General features: G+C 42.3%; 1 protein-coding gene across 1 annotated transcript; it reads left to right on the forward strand.

The window, feature by feature from the left end:
• The first annotated feature begins 523 nt into the window (after positions 1-523).
• On the forward strand, positions 524-13,109 carry LOC132568766 (stromelysin-1-like). Its single transcript, XM_060234891.1, has 10 exons — positions 524-666; positions 1,765-2,006; positions 2,876-3,024; positions 3,116-3,244; positions 5,794-5,955; positions 7,278-7,419; positions 8,824-8,957; positions 10,168-10,327; positions 11,246-11,346; positions 12,942-13,109. Exons 1-10 carry the CDS (start codon positions 559-561, stop codon positions 13,043-13,045), a joined length of 1,431 nt encoding a protein of 476 aa, XP_060090874.1. The 5' UTR covers positions 524-558; the 3' UTR covers positions 13,046-13,109.
• The last annotated feature ends 2,426 nt before the right edge of the window (positions 13,110-15,535 follow it).

Below are 15,535 nucleotides of genomic sequence, written 5' to 3' on the forward strand. Positions count from 1 at the left end.
TTAATTGACCTGTTGGTATACAATACATAGAAAAATTTTAACAGCCCTAGCCTTATTAAAAGGGATATGTTGTGGTGGGGTAGGAAAGATTGCTGAACACTTCATGTTACTTTGATCCCACATTTATTTTTGATGAGGGATAATTTGATTCCACTTGAAAGGCCATGCAAACTATTTTTGAAAAGCCCTGCTGGGAAAAAGTGTTGGAGGTAACAGTTAAAATGATGAGGTGTTTTTTTTTTGTTTAAAGTCCTACCTGTTTGGATGCTTCATTTCCTAGAATACAAAAATATACACCCAAGCTTGGTAGGATCCAGTCACTTTATTATTGATTGCCAAATCTGGGATTGGGAAAACCCAGGTTGCACTTCATTCATTCTGGGATTATTTTCTGTGCCTGGCAAGTCAGAGGATGTTACAATGCTATGAGTCACCCTCCTGTTGTTTTTACACTACAAACATAGAGTATATATATCTCAGGGCATATGTGGCACATTAGCAGAACAACCGACAGAGGCTGCAGTGTTTTGAGGCTGCGGAACAGAACTGAAGGCAAAAATGAAACATTTCTTACTCTTGACTGGGCTCTGTGGAGCACTGTCATGGGCTTTGCCCATCCTCCCACAAACTGAAGAAGTCACAGCAGAAGATGTGCAGCTTGCTCAGGTAAGGTGCATTAACAAATGTATTAAGGAGAGGAGGAGGAGACTGATTAGGAATAGTTAGGCAGTCATTACCAGGGCCGGATCGGGGGGGGGGGGCGGGGGGCAGAGTGAAGTCTTGCTCCAGGCGCCACGGGAGGAGGGGTGCAAAATTGGGTATGGAGTCCATTCTATTCTATTGGCCCATAAGGGGGTGCCATTTTTTAATATTGCCCCCCCCTCAAAAACATATACCGTAGATCCATTCCTGGTCATTATATGTGCTGTGTGATCCTAGTGTTGTGTGATCCAGGGTAAGGGCAGGGAGAGGGGATTTAGGCTCAAGCTTTGTTCCAACGAAAGCTGGTAGGCTTTCTGGAACTTTTTTTTTTTTGCTTCCAGTTTCCTCACCTGTAGACCTGAAACTGCCTTATACTGAATCAGGTTGGTGGTCCATTGTCCACTCTGACCAGCACTAGCTCTCCAGGTTGTCAGGCAGAAGTTTTTCACATTACTTACTACCTCCTGCTTTTTAACCAGAGATGTTAGGAATTGAACTTGGGGTCCTTCCACATGCCTACAAAATAGGTGGAATAATTTTATATTTATTACAGCTGTCTTTCAATTGTAGTTCAAAGAGGCACACAATCGTAGCAATGGGATTTACAATAATTGTAAATAATAATAATAATAATAATAATAATAATATTTTATTTTTATATCCCGCCCTCCCCGCCAGGCGGGCTCAGGGCGGCTAACAGGCACGGGAATCCCATGATTCTTATTGGACAGTATAACAGACATGGGAGTCCCATGATTCATAAAACATAATAATTTGACATTAATAATTTGACAATAATGAAGTCAAAATCAGAGAGTAGAATCAGAATAAGCCAAATCTGATGTCAGTTGCGAAATAGTTCAAAATTACCATCTCTCACCTAAAGACAACCGTAATAGTGTCTTTGCCTGGCATCTAAAGGCTACCTAACATGATGCCAAATCCATGTGCTGAGACAAGCTGATCTACAAATGTTCTAAACTGAGTAACCTTTCTCACAGAAGTTATATTGACAAGGGCAGAAAAATAACAGCAATCAAATGTATCTGATCTTCCCATCAGAAATACCTCAACAGCTATTACCCTGAACCGGAAGGAACGCCTGTCACTCGAAGCAAACAGAATAAAATTGATGCCAACAAACTACGACAAATGCAAGAATTCTTTGGGCTGAAAGTGACAGGCAAACTAGACTCAAGCACTTTGGATGAAATGAAGGCCCCCAGATGTGGGGTTCCTGATATAGAAGGATTCAGAACCTTTCCACTCTCTCCAAAATGGGCAAAGAAAGACCTAACATATAGGTAAGAGTTCAATATATTTTCTTGAGTTTCAGATGCCACAAGGATTGCTGCAGTACTTCTGGCTTCTTTTAGAAGCTGAAATCCATAGTGTAGTGTAGTCTATATAGATCCAAGATACAGAATATGGCTGCAGTCTGGGAGACAGTGATTTATCCTTTGTGGGGCATTTAGAGGTTTGAGAGGCAGAAGTGATGTAGCCCTCCATATTGTCCTCCTGCCAGTTAGAGCCAGAGGTGGAAACTGGACAGCCAGGATTTACCTTCTTTGTCATGGTATCATTGTGGATGACAACAACATTTTAGAGAAGAATTTGTTCACTTAAAATGCTGCAATCCTGATGGGGCTTGTGGCATGTCTGGACCATGTGATCTTGTCCCCTCCTCGCAACTTCTCAAGTTCCAAAATAGCACTGGACAAAGTATTGGGGGGGGGGGATTTTTCTAGGTCCCATTGTAAGGCAAGCCCAATAAGGATCACGCATTCATGGCATTTTTAAATTGCCAAGTTCTTCTCTAAAATGCAGTTGATATCCATGGGTTTAACCAGTGGACACTGTAACGTCTTGGTTTACTGCAATCCAGAACACTATTAGCTGGAAAAAAATAGCAGCCTAGAAAAAAATATACATCAGCAGCGAGAACTTAGAGAATGAAATCGGAGAAACCCTTTATATGCTTCCTGAAGATACTTGGAATCAGCCTAAATTTTCGCATCTTTGTCCCACAACTATGCTTGTTTTAGGATTTATATCTTCTTGCATGAAATGAGCTATTTGAAAATACTAGGGTGGGAATGGGTTTCAGTTCTCTCTAAAGCCTTGTTCCTTTTAGATCAAATATCCATTTCTTTTACCATTGTCTATTTTAAAGTCTTCAGAATTATACACCAGATTTGCCTCGTGCTGACGTAGAGGAGGCCATCAGGAGAGCTTGGAAATTGTGGAGTGATGTGACCCCCTTGACTTTCACCAAGATATCAGGAGATTCTGCAGATATATTAATCTCATTTGGTGCTGGAGGTAAGTCAATCAGAAAACCAAGCATTAGCCAGTTTATTTACATTCTTGAAGGGGAGGAGTTACGGATTTTTCCCTCTTTTGATCTTTCAAGTACACAGCAGGATTCCTTTTGACCCTCCCTTTGACGGACCCAATGGAGAGGTGGGTCATGCCTTTTCTCCAGCTCATGGTGGATATGTTCATTTTGATGAAGATGAAGACTGGACAAAGGATGCAAATGGTACTTTTGAGTCTTTGATATTTCTACATTCTGTTTCATGTGTTTTTGTACTGGCTATTAAACTATAACCTCCCTTGACTGCAAAATATTAAGACAGAAACATCCCTGAAGCATCAGGGTGTTAAAATACAAATGTTTCTGAATACACTTGGACAAAAACTGATTTTTTTTAGGCCTGATGTATCTACTGAGCTCAATAGTCCAATGGTCTGATGCAAGATAAGGCAGCTTCATGGTGTCATTAAAGTCAATGCAAGGACTGCAGTCTTCGCTCCAATGCAATTAGTAATATTTATTCTCGGTGTGTTCCCAGCCTAGATTGCCCTCACACAGTGCTTTTACTAACAAAAACAGTGTACTCTTTTAACATGAAGAGCAAGTGGACAATTGTGGCCAGTTTTCATGCCATCTTTATGTGGAGACAGGGTTGCCTACTCTGGTTTGGGAAATACCTGGAGATATGGGGATGGATCCTGGGGGTGACAGGGTTTGGAGAGGGGAGGGGGTTTAGTAGGGCATTATTCCAGAGAGCTCACCCTCCAGAACAACCATTTTCCCTCAGGGGCTTTGTAGTCAGGACATCAGTTCTAATTCTGGGAGGTCTCCATTCCCTCCCCTGGTTTTAACCACCCTATATGGAGACTGCCTCCCAAGATGCTTAGCATGTAGTCAACTGTGTGTAGCAAGATACTGATCTCCTGTGGTTTGGTCTTACAGGTAGCCACGGGTTATCCAGAAGGTTTTTTCTGTCATTGTTACCTTGGTCCCAAACCCCATAGGTGATTTCTTCATAGGAACAGTTCAGTTGGTGAATTCCCTCATTCCCTTCTTTCCCAGGAGAAGTCTTTCCCCTAGAATAAGGCTGAAGAGAATGATTTATCTGTAGCATCCATTCTGTTTGGTTCAATAGTCAGCCATGTATGCCAAGTTCTCCTGAAAAAAATCTCCTTAGTTCTTTATGGGAATCTTTCTGAGAAGAAAAATCTATGCTTTGTGTTTTGAGCATTAACGCTTGCATGCCTTTCTTAACTCAAGGTGTATATCTCTAATTGGCAAAACAGAATATACAATAAACAGAATGCCTTTCATAACCTTACAAAAAGCATGTCTGATATTGTAGGTTGGACTAATGTAAAGCAAAATTTGAGGACAGCCAGTTTGGTGTAGTGGTTAAGTGTGCGGACTCTTATCTGGGAGAACCGGGTTTGATTCCCCACTCCTCCACTTGCACCTGCTGGAATGGCCTTGGGTCAGCCATAGCTCTGGCAGAGGTTGTCCTTGAAAGGGCAGCTGCTGTGAGAGCCCTCTCCAGCCCCACCCACCTCACAGGGTGTTTGTTGTGGGGGAGGAAGGGAAAGGAGATTGTGAGCCGCTCTGAGACTCTTTGGAGTGGAGGGCGGGATATAAATCCAATATCTTCATCTACTTCACAGAGTGTCTGTTGTGGGGGGGGGAGGGAAAGGAGATTGTGAGCCGCTCTGAGACTCTTCGGAGTGGAGGGCGGGATATAAATCCAATATCTTCTTCATCATCTTCTTCTTCCAGTGGCACCCTTAAGACCAACAAAGTTTTATTCCTAGTATAATAATAATAATACATTTATATCTCGCCCTCCCCGCCGAAGCAGGCTCAGGGCGGCTCACAAAGTAAAAACTTCAACAATTAAAAAATGCATATTATAAATCATATGTTATAAATCAAATATTATAAATCATGCATTAAAACCATCTAAGTTGATTTGGTGCTAAAATCTTGATGTTAGGCATTTTACAGTTTTTCTGTGGCGAAGATATTCCTTCTACAGTAAATTCCTTCTTAAATAAAGGCCAGCTGAAAAAGAGTAGTCTTGCAGGCCCTGCGGAACTGGGCAAGGCTCTGCAAGGCCCGCACCTCCTTTTGCAATTGGTTCCACCAGTGGGGGGCTACAATCGAGAAGACCTTTTCTCTGGTGACTTTCAGTTTGGCCTCCCTCGGCCCGGGGATTACCAATAGATTTTGAGAACCAGATCGCAGTACCCTCTGGGGAATATATGGGGAGAGACTGTCCCTAAGGTAGGCAGGTCCTCAGCCAAATAGGGCTTTAAAGGTGATAACCAGCACCTTGTAATGAATCCAGTACACTATTGGCAGCCAGTGCAGTTCCCACAGCCCCGGGTGTATGTGCTCCCATCTAGGGAGCCCCAATAACAGCCTGGCCGCTGCGTTCTGCACTAGCTGTAGTTTCCGGGTTCAGCACAGGGGCAGCCCCATGTAGAGGGCATTACAGTAGTCCAGCCGTGAGGTGACCATTGCATGGATCACTGTTGCCAAGTTGCCATGCTCCAGGAAGGGGACCAACTGACTCACCTGCCTAAGATGAAAAAAAAGCAGATTTAGCAGTGGCTGCTATCTGGGCCTCCATTGACAGGGCAGACTCCAGTAGCACCCCCAAGCTCTTGACCTTGCACGTATAAGCTTTTGTATGCACACATACATATGTGTGATTTTTCACTATCATACAGCCAAAGCGATTTCTCCACTGATTGTGCTTTATCTGATCATTTTATTAGGAATCAACCTTTTCCATGTGGCAGCCCATGAGTTTGGCCACTCACTGGGTCTCAGCCATTCCAAGGTTCAGGAGGCTCTGATGTTTCCAAAATACATACATTCAGACTTCACAAAGGTCAGGCTTCACCAGGATGACATTGAAGGCATTCAGTCTCTTTATGGTAAGTGTGGACTCTCATCTTAAAGTGTGGGTGGATTCCACTTAAAAGCAGATAGCTAAGATTGTGTAGTGATTCTACTGAAGAGAATTGCATTTGAAGGGATTTGGTGTGATGAGAACATTCTTTTTTGTGGTATTGGATGTGGGATGGCCCATTCAGACATGCAAATCATTAACTAAGTAAGCAGTCCCCAGTGTGTAATATGGTAACGCTAAAGCTCTTGGATGATGGCCAACCTCTGTATGATGGGGGTGGGGTGGGACTCTTCCTTTAGATCAGAGAAAAATGCCAAATCCTTTAAAGTCAGGATCAGATTTAAGAAAGACAAGTAAACTGTATCCTATTAGAACAGGGGAAAAAATATAACAAACTATAGTGTCCCAGCTCTTTACCAATTGATGAAGTCAGACATCCAAAGCCTGCTCAGTTTTTTAAAAAAAAAATGCCTGAGCACATTAAAGCTCCAGTACCCTAGGAGATGGAAGTACTGCAAGTGGTGGGGCGGCCCCAGAACATACTTCTCCACCTGCACTGTGGAAATACTCTTAGGTACTTAACATTTTTTGAAAACAGAAGTGGGTAGTCTTATTGGCCTTTGCTCTACCAACTGAAACCTATTTTTAGGGTGGAATCTCATTGGTCAAATACATTTTGGCTCATGGATGCCCACTCTGGGAAAATACATCAGGAGGTGTGAGCCTCAGTCCTGTACCCAAATTCTGTCTTCCTTTATGAGAAACCCTGTCCTGCTGCACAAAGTAGAGTCAAGGTTGCAAACCTATGCTCACTTCTTTTGGAATGAGAGTCAGTACACTCAGTGGGACTCAATAAGTATACATAAGATTGTGGTGAGACTTTCCTATTAGCTGTTCCTTCCTTAGGCCAGGGGCTTTTGGGTCCTCCTAGAGCAACCCAGGCCCTGACCTGGATGGCCCAGGATAGCCTGATATCACCAGATCTTGGAAGCTAAGCAGTGTCAGCCCTGGTTAGTATTTGGATGGGAGCCCACCACAGATGTCCAGGGTCATGATGGCAAACCACCTATGAAATTCTTTTGCCTTGAAAACCCTGCAGGGTCACTCACCATAAGTCAGCTCTGACTCGACAGCACTTCCCACCACCAGAGCAACCCAGAAATCTATGAATTGTGTCTGATGCAAGGAACAAAATTGTGTGGAGAGCATCACCTAATTTAACTTGTCAGAATTTCGCTTAGATTGACCTACAATGTCTCTTGGTGTGTATCCTCTAACAAGTTCTCCAAACTGCATCTTTTCAAATGCTGATTATTCTACAGTTGTTCTCTTTGCCTCTTCTTCAAGGACCTCCTGAAGAAGCTGAGGATGATGATCAGCTATCAGGGACTGAATCACCAATAAACCTATCAGCAGACTTGTGTAACCCTCATGTATCTTTTGATGCTGTCACCAGTCTCCGAGGAGAAACACTGTTCTTTAAAGACAGGTAAATAAGTCCTGAATTTCTCCTATGTATTTTTTTTTTTTAAACACCCTAAAGCTATGTGGGCTACAATCTTTAGTCGTGATATTCAAAGATCTGGTAGTTCAATAACCTTCCTGTTCACCACTGGCAATCAGGCAGCCAATTAATTGACATGCTGTTTGGGCATTCACAGCCTGTTTGTGTATGTTTGTAAAACAGGCTACTTGTAGCCAATGTTCCCTCTAACCAGTTTGGTGTAGTGGTTAAGTGTGTGGACTCTTATCTGAGAGAACCGGGTTTGATTCCCCACTCCTCCACTTGCAGCTGCTGGAATGGCCTTGGGTTAGTCATAGCTCTGGCAGAGGTTGTCCTTGAAAGGGCAGCTGCTGTGAGAGCCCTCACAACCCCACCCACCTCCCAGGTTGTCTGTTGTAGGGGAAGAAGATAAAGGAGATTGTGAGCTGCTCTAACTGCGCTCTTCCGGCTAGCCTTTCAAGTTGAAGCCTGAAATAAACATCATACCATCATTAATATTATAACTGAGATAGTAGCGCACTGAGATTATTTTAGATTGTTTTTAGATTGTTTTAGATTATGTAAATTGTAAACTATATTGTAAATTATATTGAATTGTAAAATTGTTTTATTGTTTATATGGCTATGCCATACTTTGTAAGCCGCCCTGAGCCTGCCTTGGCGGGGAGGGCGGGGTATAAATAAAATTTTACCTTACCTTACCTAAGACTCTGATTCAGAGAAAAGGGCAGGGTATAAATCTACAGTCTTCTAAGCTGCGGAGTTTTGTGAGCAAAAACTCTTTGTGCGCTACTAGCATTAAAGCTGTGAGCTGCTGGCATTAAAGTTGTGAGCTACTGCATAAATTAGTGTGCTCTGGGGTCATCCTTCCTGAGCAAAGACAAAAATGTGTGAGCTGGAGGCTAGAAATCTGTGAGCTAGCTCACACTAACTCAGCTTAGAGGAAACACTCCTTGTAGCCCCCCAAAATCATTCCCCCCCTCCAAAAAAGAATGACTGGCAGGGAATGCACCCCACTGAGTATCAGATATTAGGCAGAAGTTGACTGTCAAGTGTTAAGAAGCTTGGCTCAGTGCAGAATCAATGAGCTCACAGAATGACTTTCCCATCCAAGAGACAAAATCAGCTACAGTATATTAAATGTATTGTCTTTTACATGCATTTTAAATATCATCTCTGACCAGTGAACATGAGGTTTATAATTCATAATTAGTTGCTTCTATTGGTCAGCTATATCCTGGGTACTTTGTGATAGATTTCTGAACAACACGTCAAGCTGAGCTTATACAACATTAAGCCATTGCATGGAAAGGGTTTCATACAAACACTTTCTTAGCAAAAATTCCAATATAGTTTGAAGTAAAATTTCTTGTTTTTTTCTATCCTCAGCTTCATGTGGCGAAAGAGCCCTGCACAAAGCCACATTGAAAAAGATCACATTTCTTCATTTTGGCCAACTTTGGGTGGTGGAATAGATGCTGCATATGAAGCGGAAAACAAAGATACATTATTTATTTTCAAAGGTAACTATTTTGAGTGTACCAAGTATCTTTTTTTTTAACCTGAAATTTCTGAAGGTAGGGAGTGTGTTTTGCAAGAAATGATATTTCTGCTGTGGGGTTTAATAGATTTTCCCAGAGATTGTGCATAGGAATGAATCACTATTACCAAAAATAATCTAGCTGTTCAGACATAGGAAAGCAATAGTATCTTGGTCCCAAAAGCCTTGGTCATTGCTAGCAGTTTCAAAATCAGTAGTAGAAAGGAAGTAAGGAAGGCTTCTAAATATTCCAATATGGACAAGTGGATTTATGGCAACCTCACAGGGTTTTCAAGCCAACAGACATTCAGAGGTGACTTGCCATTGTCTGCCTCTGCATAGTGATCCTGTTATTCTTTGATGGTCTCCCTTCCAAATATTAACCAGGGCCAACCCTGCTTAGCTTCCAAGAATCTGACAAGATCAGGACCCAATATAGATAACAGCAGGAATAACATAGGGAAAGCATGGAGCTTGACCAGGGCTTTCTTTTTGTAGAAAAAGGCCAGCAGGAACTCATTTACATATTAGGCCAAACCCCCTAACACCAATCCAGTTGGAACTGCATTCCTGTGCATTCCTGCTCACAAAAAGCCCTGAGCTTGACACTGCATTTTGGAGTGCAACATGAAGGGGAGACAAGAGCTTCACATTCCACTGACAGAAATCCCTTCTATCCGCAAAAAATTCTGGTGGATCTGAGCCCCTGTCTGTTCAGACAGTGACTCAGTGAACAGAGCCAAGGCCACTGGCCATTCAATCCTCTCCTTGCCCCAATGCCACCCAGAGAGATTCATGGCCAACTAGGGATTCAAACCCCTTAGACCTACTCAAACCCTTGAACCATAATGTTACATACATAGTCAAAACATGGCCCTTATTATCACTAGGGAAAGACATGTACAGAGCTTTTATGTGTACAGTGTTATGGAAGAGCCTTCATCTCTTCCAAACTCCTGTTTTCTTGAATAGAAGAAATAGATTATTTACATTTATTTATTTATTTAATTCATTCATTCATACCCCACCTTTCTGTGTAGGGAGGAGAGGACTCCAATTGGCTTACAGTGTTCTCTTCAATTCACTGACGTTTTTTCTCTGTGCTCTTTGCATGGGCTTGAAATACAGAAATGCCAAGGTTCCTAATTAAGATTCTTCCAATTTTTTCTAATTTAAAACATCAACACCAACAGGAGAGCAGTACTGGGCTTCCAGAGGCAATATTATACAGCCAGGTTACCCAAAGAGCATCCACATGCTGGGCTTCCCCCAAAGTGTTAAGAAAATTGATGCAGCTGTTTATGACAAGAACACAAAGAAAACATTATTCTTTTCAAGTGACAACTACTGGAGGTGAGTGGAAATTCTTTGCCTGATGCTGGACAATCCTGAAAGCATTTTTAATAGTTTGTGATTGAAACAGAGAAAACTGTATCAGTCAGTAGGTTAAAGGTTTTTTTTAATAGTTCACCACTGACCCCCTGTATAATTCACTGGGAGTAAATGCCACTGAACTCATCAGAATCTACCTGAGACCAGGGCTTTTTTTGTAGCAGGAATTCATTTACATATTAGTTCACATACCCCTGATGTAGCCAATCCTCCAAGAGCTTACAGGGCTCTTAGTACAGGGCCTACTGTAAACTCCAGGAGGATTGGCTACATCAGGGGTGTGTGGCCTAATATGCATTCACAAATAGGAAGTGGCAAGAGTCCAAAAGACAGGATAAAAGAGATGGTCATACATGCAATATTAGGAAACAAGGCATCATTCAAATGGTCAATTAACCTAACTTTCTGTTCTATGATGGGGCACGTGCTTGCTCCTGTTGAAATAGGCAGGTCTTCTCAACTGATAAAGCACAGTCAAGAAAACTAAGATATTTGCACTGAAGCTGGTTTTGCATAAATCCTGTTCCTTAATTTAATTCTGTGGATTTCTAAAATATTTGCTCTGGAAACAGTTTTGTATAAATCCTGTTCCTTAACTAAGTCTGTGGGTTTTAAAATGATTATTTTAACTTTTATTGTTTTTATGTACCATGAGTCCTGGAGAAAGGAATGCTTAACACATCCAAAACAAACAAGCAAATAAATAAGCAAGCAAGCAAATAAATGCCATGTTTTGTATAAATTCATTCTTGCACTTTACGTGAAATTTACAGTCTCGAGGTGCTCCCTGATGCATGTAAAACTCTGGGGCAACACTGACACCTACAGTTAGTGCACTGTCTTCTCAGCTTCATTATTTCCAACATATTTGTTTCATAGATATGATGAAACCAGGAATACTATAGAGAACTATCCCCGAAACATAGTATCGGACTTCCCTGGGATTGGCTTCACAGTGGATGCTGCTTTACACCATAATGGTAAGTGGAAGGCTTATAGATCAGCATTAGTGGAAGGCTTATAAATCAGCATTTTTTTAAAAAAACCCAGTAACTGTGGTTGTGCCAGGCTGCATCTGGATGGTGAGGATTCTCTGTTGCTCTGTAATTCACACAGACATCAGAGCATCCGCATTGGGGGGTTATGCACATTTTGTTTCATCAGCTGTTATTTTCTTTGTATCCCCCTCCAGTACACCACCAAAGAGCATTTGATGGCTTTTTATAAATTGGTAGTGCTGTTGTACTATTATAGCGATCTACTAGTCCTTATAAATTCCCAGGTTCCATTTTTTAAAAAGTATGGCCCCTTTTTGATGTGGAGATGTAAGAGAAAAGGCGCACCACTTATATCTCCAGAATCAAAACAGCTAGATACTTCCTTAAAAAAAAAAAAGGCAGTGGGGAATTCAGAGGTTCCAGTAGAATGTGAAGCAAACTGATTTTTAAAAGGCCTCAAGTGACGTGGCTGGGGAAATGGCAACTATGAGATGCTGATGGGCAGAAAATGGCACCAGTAGAGACAGGCTATTTGAAAAATGCACACCTTCCTGTCCAGATGGCTTGCTAATGTGCTTGAACTGCCTTCTTTTGGGAAATATTGTACTAAATCAGGTTTCATAAAGAATATACCAAAGATCTGGAAAGTAGATGATAAGAGGGTGACATTGTGTGGATGCCCTGGAAAACCCACCACAGTTTAGAAGTCAAAGCAAAGAAAAACCTCCGTGTGGACATAGCCCAAGCTGTAGTGGTCAGGAAGATGAACTACATATCTGTGGCTCAATCACCTAAGGGGCTACAGGCTACTGCATTAGCATTATATAATGCTATACTTCTTTTGACTGGAGCATCAGCTTCCAAATTTAAGGAACACTTAAATTACCATCTGCCTGGACCATAAACCATGGAGCCATGGGTTACTGCTCCTATTAATTTCTATAGACGTGTATGTGTACGTGTATGTGTGTGTGTTTGAGATTTGTATTTGGGATCCTGGAGGTTTTTTGCCATCTACTGGGCATGGAGCAGGAGTCAATGTGGGTGTGGAGGGGAAGTATTTGTGAATTTCCTCCATTGTGCAGGAGGTTAACTAGATGATCCTGGAGGTCCCTTCCAATTCTACAGTTCTATGATCCTGTTTCTTTCCTAAGACATTGCATCTGAGTAATTTCCATCCATTTCAACGAGTGTGCATCAATGTATTGTTTCGAGAAGGCTGGTCAGTTGCTTACTAGATATTTCCCTGCTTGAAATGTTAATTCTTGTAACCAGGGGTGGAATTCTAGCAGGAGCTCCTTTGCATATTAGGCCACACACCCCTGATGTAGCCAATCCTCCAAGAGCTTACGAGGCTCTTTTTTGTAAGCTCGTGGAGGATTGGCTGCATCAGGGGTGTGTGGCCTAATATGCAAAGGAGCTCCTGCTAGAATTCCACCCCTGCTTGTAACACAGGCAAAATGAGGTTAAAAAATGAAAGGAGAGCAGGAGAGCAAGAAGGAGACTGTATACCAGGATTTGAAAGCCAGCCCTGCCATTAGATTCACCATTTTGTCTCTTCTTATCATTCTTTTTAGGACATTTCTATTTTTTCAGTGGCTCAAAGCAATATGAGTTTGACAGCAAAAGGAGAAGAGTTATTAATATAAAGAAAAGCAATTCCTGGTTCGGCTGCCAGTGACCTCAGAGGAAAAAACGGCAGCAGTGAACAAGAGAAAACCCACAGCAAGCCTTACTGCTTACAGGAATTACGTAGTCAATTCAGACTGTGTCCTCACGTCTTCCAAAGAATCACTGCTGATGCACTTTAAGACAAGGAAAACTTTAAACTGAACGTCTATTTGTAATATTTATTGCAAAAATTATTTATTTGTTACACTGTGTGTTGCCAATTAATAAAGGAGCATGTTTCTGTATTTAATGGCTGTTGGTTGAGTTCTTTATCTGCAAACAAAAAAAAAAATAATCATGATATGGTGGAATTGATTGAAAGATGTAATTCCTAGCCCATACTTTGTTGAAAAGCCATTTCCTGTCATTACCTCCAGTGTTCCCTCTAAGCTGAGTTAGTGTGAGCTAGCTCACAGATTTTTAGCCTCCAGCTCACACATTTTTGTCTCAGTTCAGGAAAAATGGCTCCAGAGCACAATAATTTATGCAGTCGCTCACAACTTTAATACAAGTAGCTCACAACGTAGAATTTTTGCTCACAAGACTCTGCAGCTTAGAGGGAACATTACCCTGAGCAAACTAAGCATGAAATTCTCATGGCATATCCTCCAACGTTTTCTTTTAGCTGACTTCTCACACCAGATCCCAGCCCAGACAATACAAGCTCCAAACACCGGAGCCCAGGAAAGGATGATGGTGTAGACCTTGAATAAAAATGTGTTAGTCTTTAAGGTGCCCTGGACTCCAACTTTGCTCTGTGGTCATCAGAGTTCTGGCAAAACATCTGCAAATCAACCACAGAGTTGTAGTCCCAAAAAATGCAATATATGGCATGAGACGATAAGTCAATCAGGTAGACAGTGAAATTAGGCAGGTCTGAACTCAGAAGCATTTTGTAACACATCACCCATCAAAGAGAAAAAAGCACAAAAGAAGCCAATAGTGCAGTAATGCAATAAGTAATGCATTAAAAATATAACTATGCATTATTAATGCACGTGTAAAGGGACATCAAATCACAGCCGACTCATGGCAACCCCATAGGGTTGGGAAGGCAAGAGAGGAACGGAGATGGTTTGCCATTGCCTGCCTCTGCATCTTGAATTCCTTGTTGGTCTCCAATCCAAGAACAAGTGGGCAGGGCCAACCTTACTTAGCTTCCAAGATCTGATGAGATTGGACTAGCGCAGGGGTGGCCAAACTTGCTTAATGGAAGAGTCACATAGAATAAATGTCAGGCATTTGAGAGAAGGAAGGAAGGAAGATGGGGAGAGGGAGGAAAAGGTGGAAAGAAATCAACTTTAAATAAGCCACCAGGTGGCTGGGCTTGGATGAGTGATTTAAAGAGAGAAATGTATTCTCCAAGCTGGCGAACAAGGCGGTGGGGGCTTTGAGAGCCACACCTTATGTGTGAAAGAGCCACATGAGGCTCTGGAGCCACAGTTTGGCCATCCCTTAGGGTTGCCAAGTCTGATTCAAGAAATATCTGGGGACTTTGGAGGTGGAGTCAGGAGACTTTGGGGGTGGAGCCAGGAGCAAGGGTGTGACAAGCATAACTGAACTTCAAGAGGAGTTCTGGTCATCACATTTAAAGGGACCGCACACCTTTTAAATGCCTTCCTTTCACAGGAAATAATGAAGGATGGGGGCACCTTCTTTTGGGGCTCATAGAATTGAACCCCATGGTCTAATCTTTTTGAAACTTGGAGGATATTTTGGGGAGAGGTACTGGATGCTATGCTGCAAATTTGGTAGCTCTTCCTCAAAAGACAGCCCCCCAAGCCCCAGATACCTGCAGATAAATTCTCCATTATTTTCTAAGAGGATAAGTCTCCACAGGGAATAATAGAGTTCCCAGGAGATATTTCCCTCCCCTTCCCCCCCACTTTCTGATGACCCTGAAGCGGGAGGAGGGCCTCCAAACCGGGGGATCCCCTGCCCCCACCTGGGGATTGGTAACCCTACCACCCCTGGACTAGCATAGTCTATCCAGGTCAGGGTATTTATGTTTTATTTATTTATTTATGACATAATTAATTAACGATTCTCTTTCCTGCTGCACTGTAGGCTTCTTTTGCTCTTCTTTATTTGAGTGGCTTGCACAGCTCTCTTTTTCAGAACATAACACATAAAACCTTTCCAGTCTAATTTTGTGCTTGGTCCCTTGCACTTCACCTCACTTTGATTTCCGTTGCTCCTGTTCCTTCTCTCGCCCAAGAAGTATGCCTCAGCCTACTACCTCAACTGCCTTGGAGGCTCATCTCTTCAGTGCCCTGAAAAATGTATTTGAAGCCTGGGCTTAGCCAGAGGCATGAGCTGAAAGTCTTCTATCCTGATGCTTCCAGCCCATGGACCGGTGTGATCAGTTTCAAGGTAGGGGTTGTTGGGTATAGGATTGCCAGGTCTGACTCAAGGAATATCTGGGGACTTTGGAGGTGGAGCCAGGAGACTTTGGGGGTGGAGCCATGAGCAACAGCATGACGAGCATGATTGAACTCCA

This window comes from Heteronotia binoei, chromosome 3, assembly GCF_032191835.1.
Source record: "Heteronotia binoei isolate CCM8104 ecotype False Entrance Well chromosome 3, APGP_CSIRO_Hbin_v1, whole genome shotgun sequence".
NCBI classification, from domain to species: Eukaryota; Metazoa; Chordata; class Lepidosauria; order Squamata; family Gekkonidae; genus Heteronotia; species Heteronotia binoei.

Excerpts from the sequence above, each read along its gene's own strand:
- LOC132568766 (XM_060234891.1), top strand. The coding sequence starts at position 559 with ATGAAACATTTCTTACTCTTGACTGGGCTCTGTGGAGCACTGTCATGG. Across the intron at positions 667-1,764 it reads AAGATGTGCAGCTTGCTCAG|AAATACCTCAACAGCTATTA; the intron begins GTAAGGTGCATT and ends TCTTCCCATCAG. Across the intron at positions 11,347-12,941 it reads TGCTGCTTTACACCATAATG|GACATTTCTATTTTTTCAGT; the intron begins GTAAGTGGAAGG and ends CATTCTTTTTAG.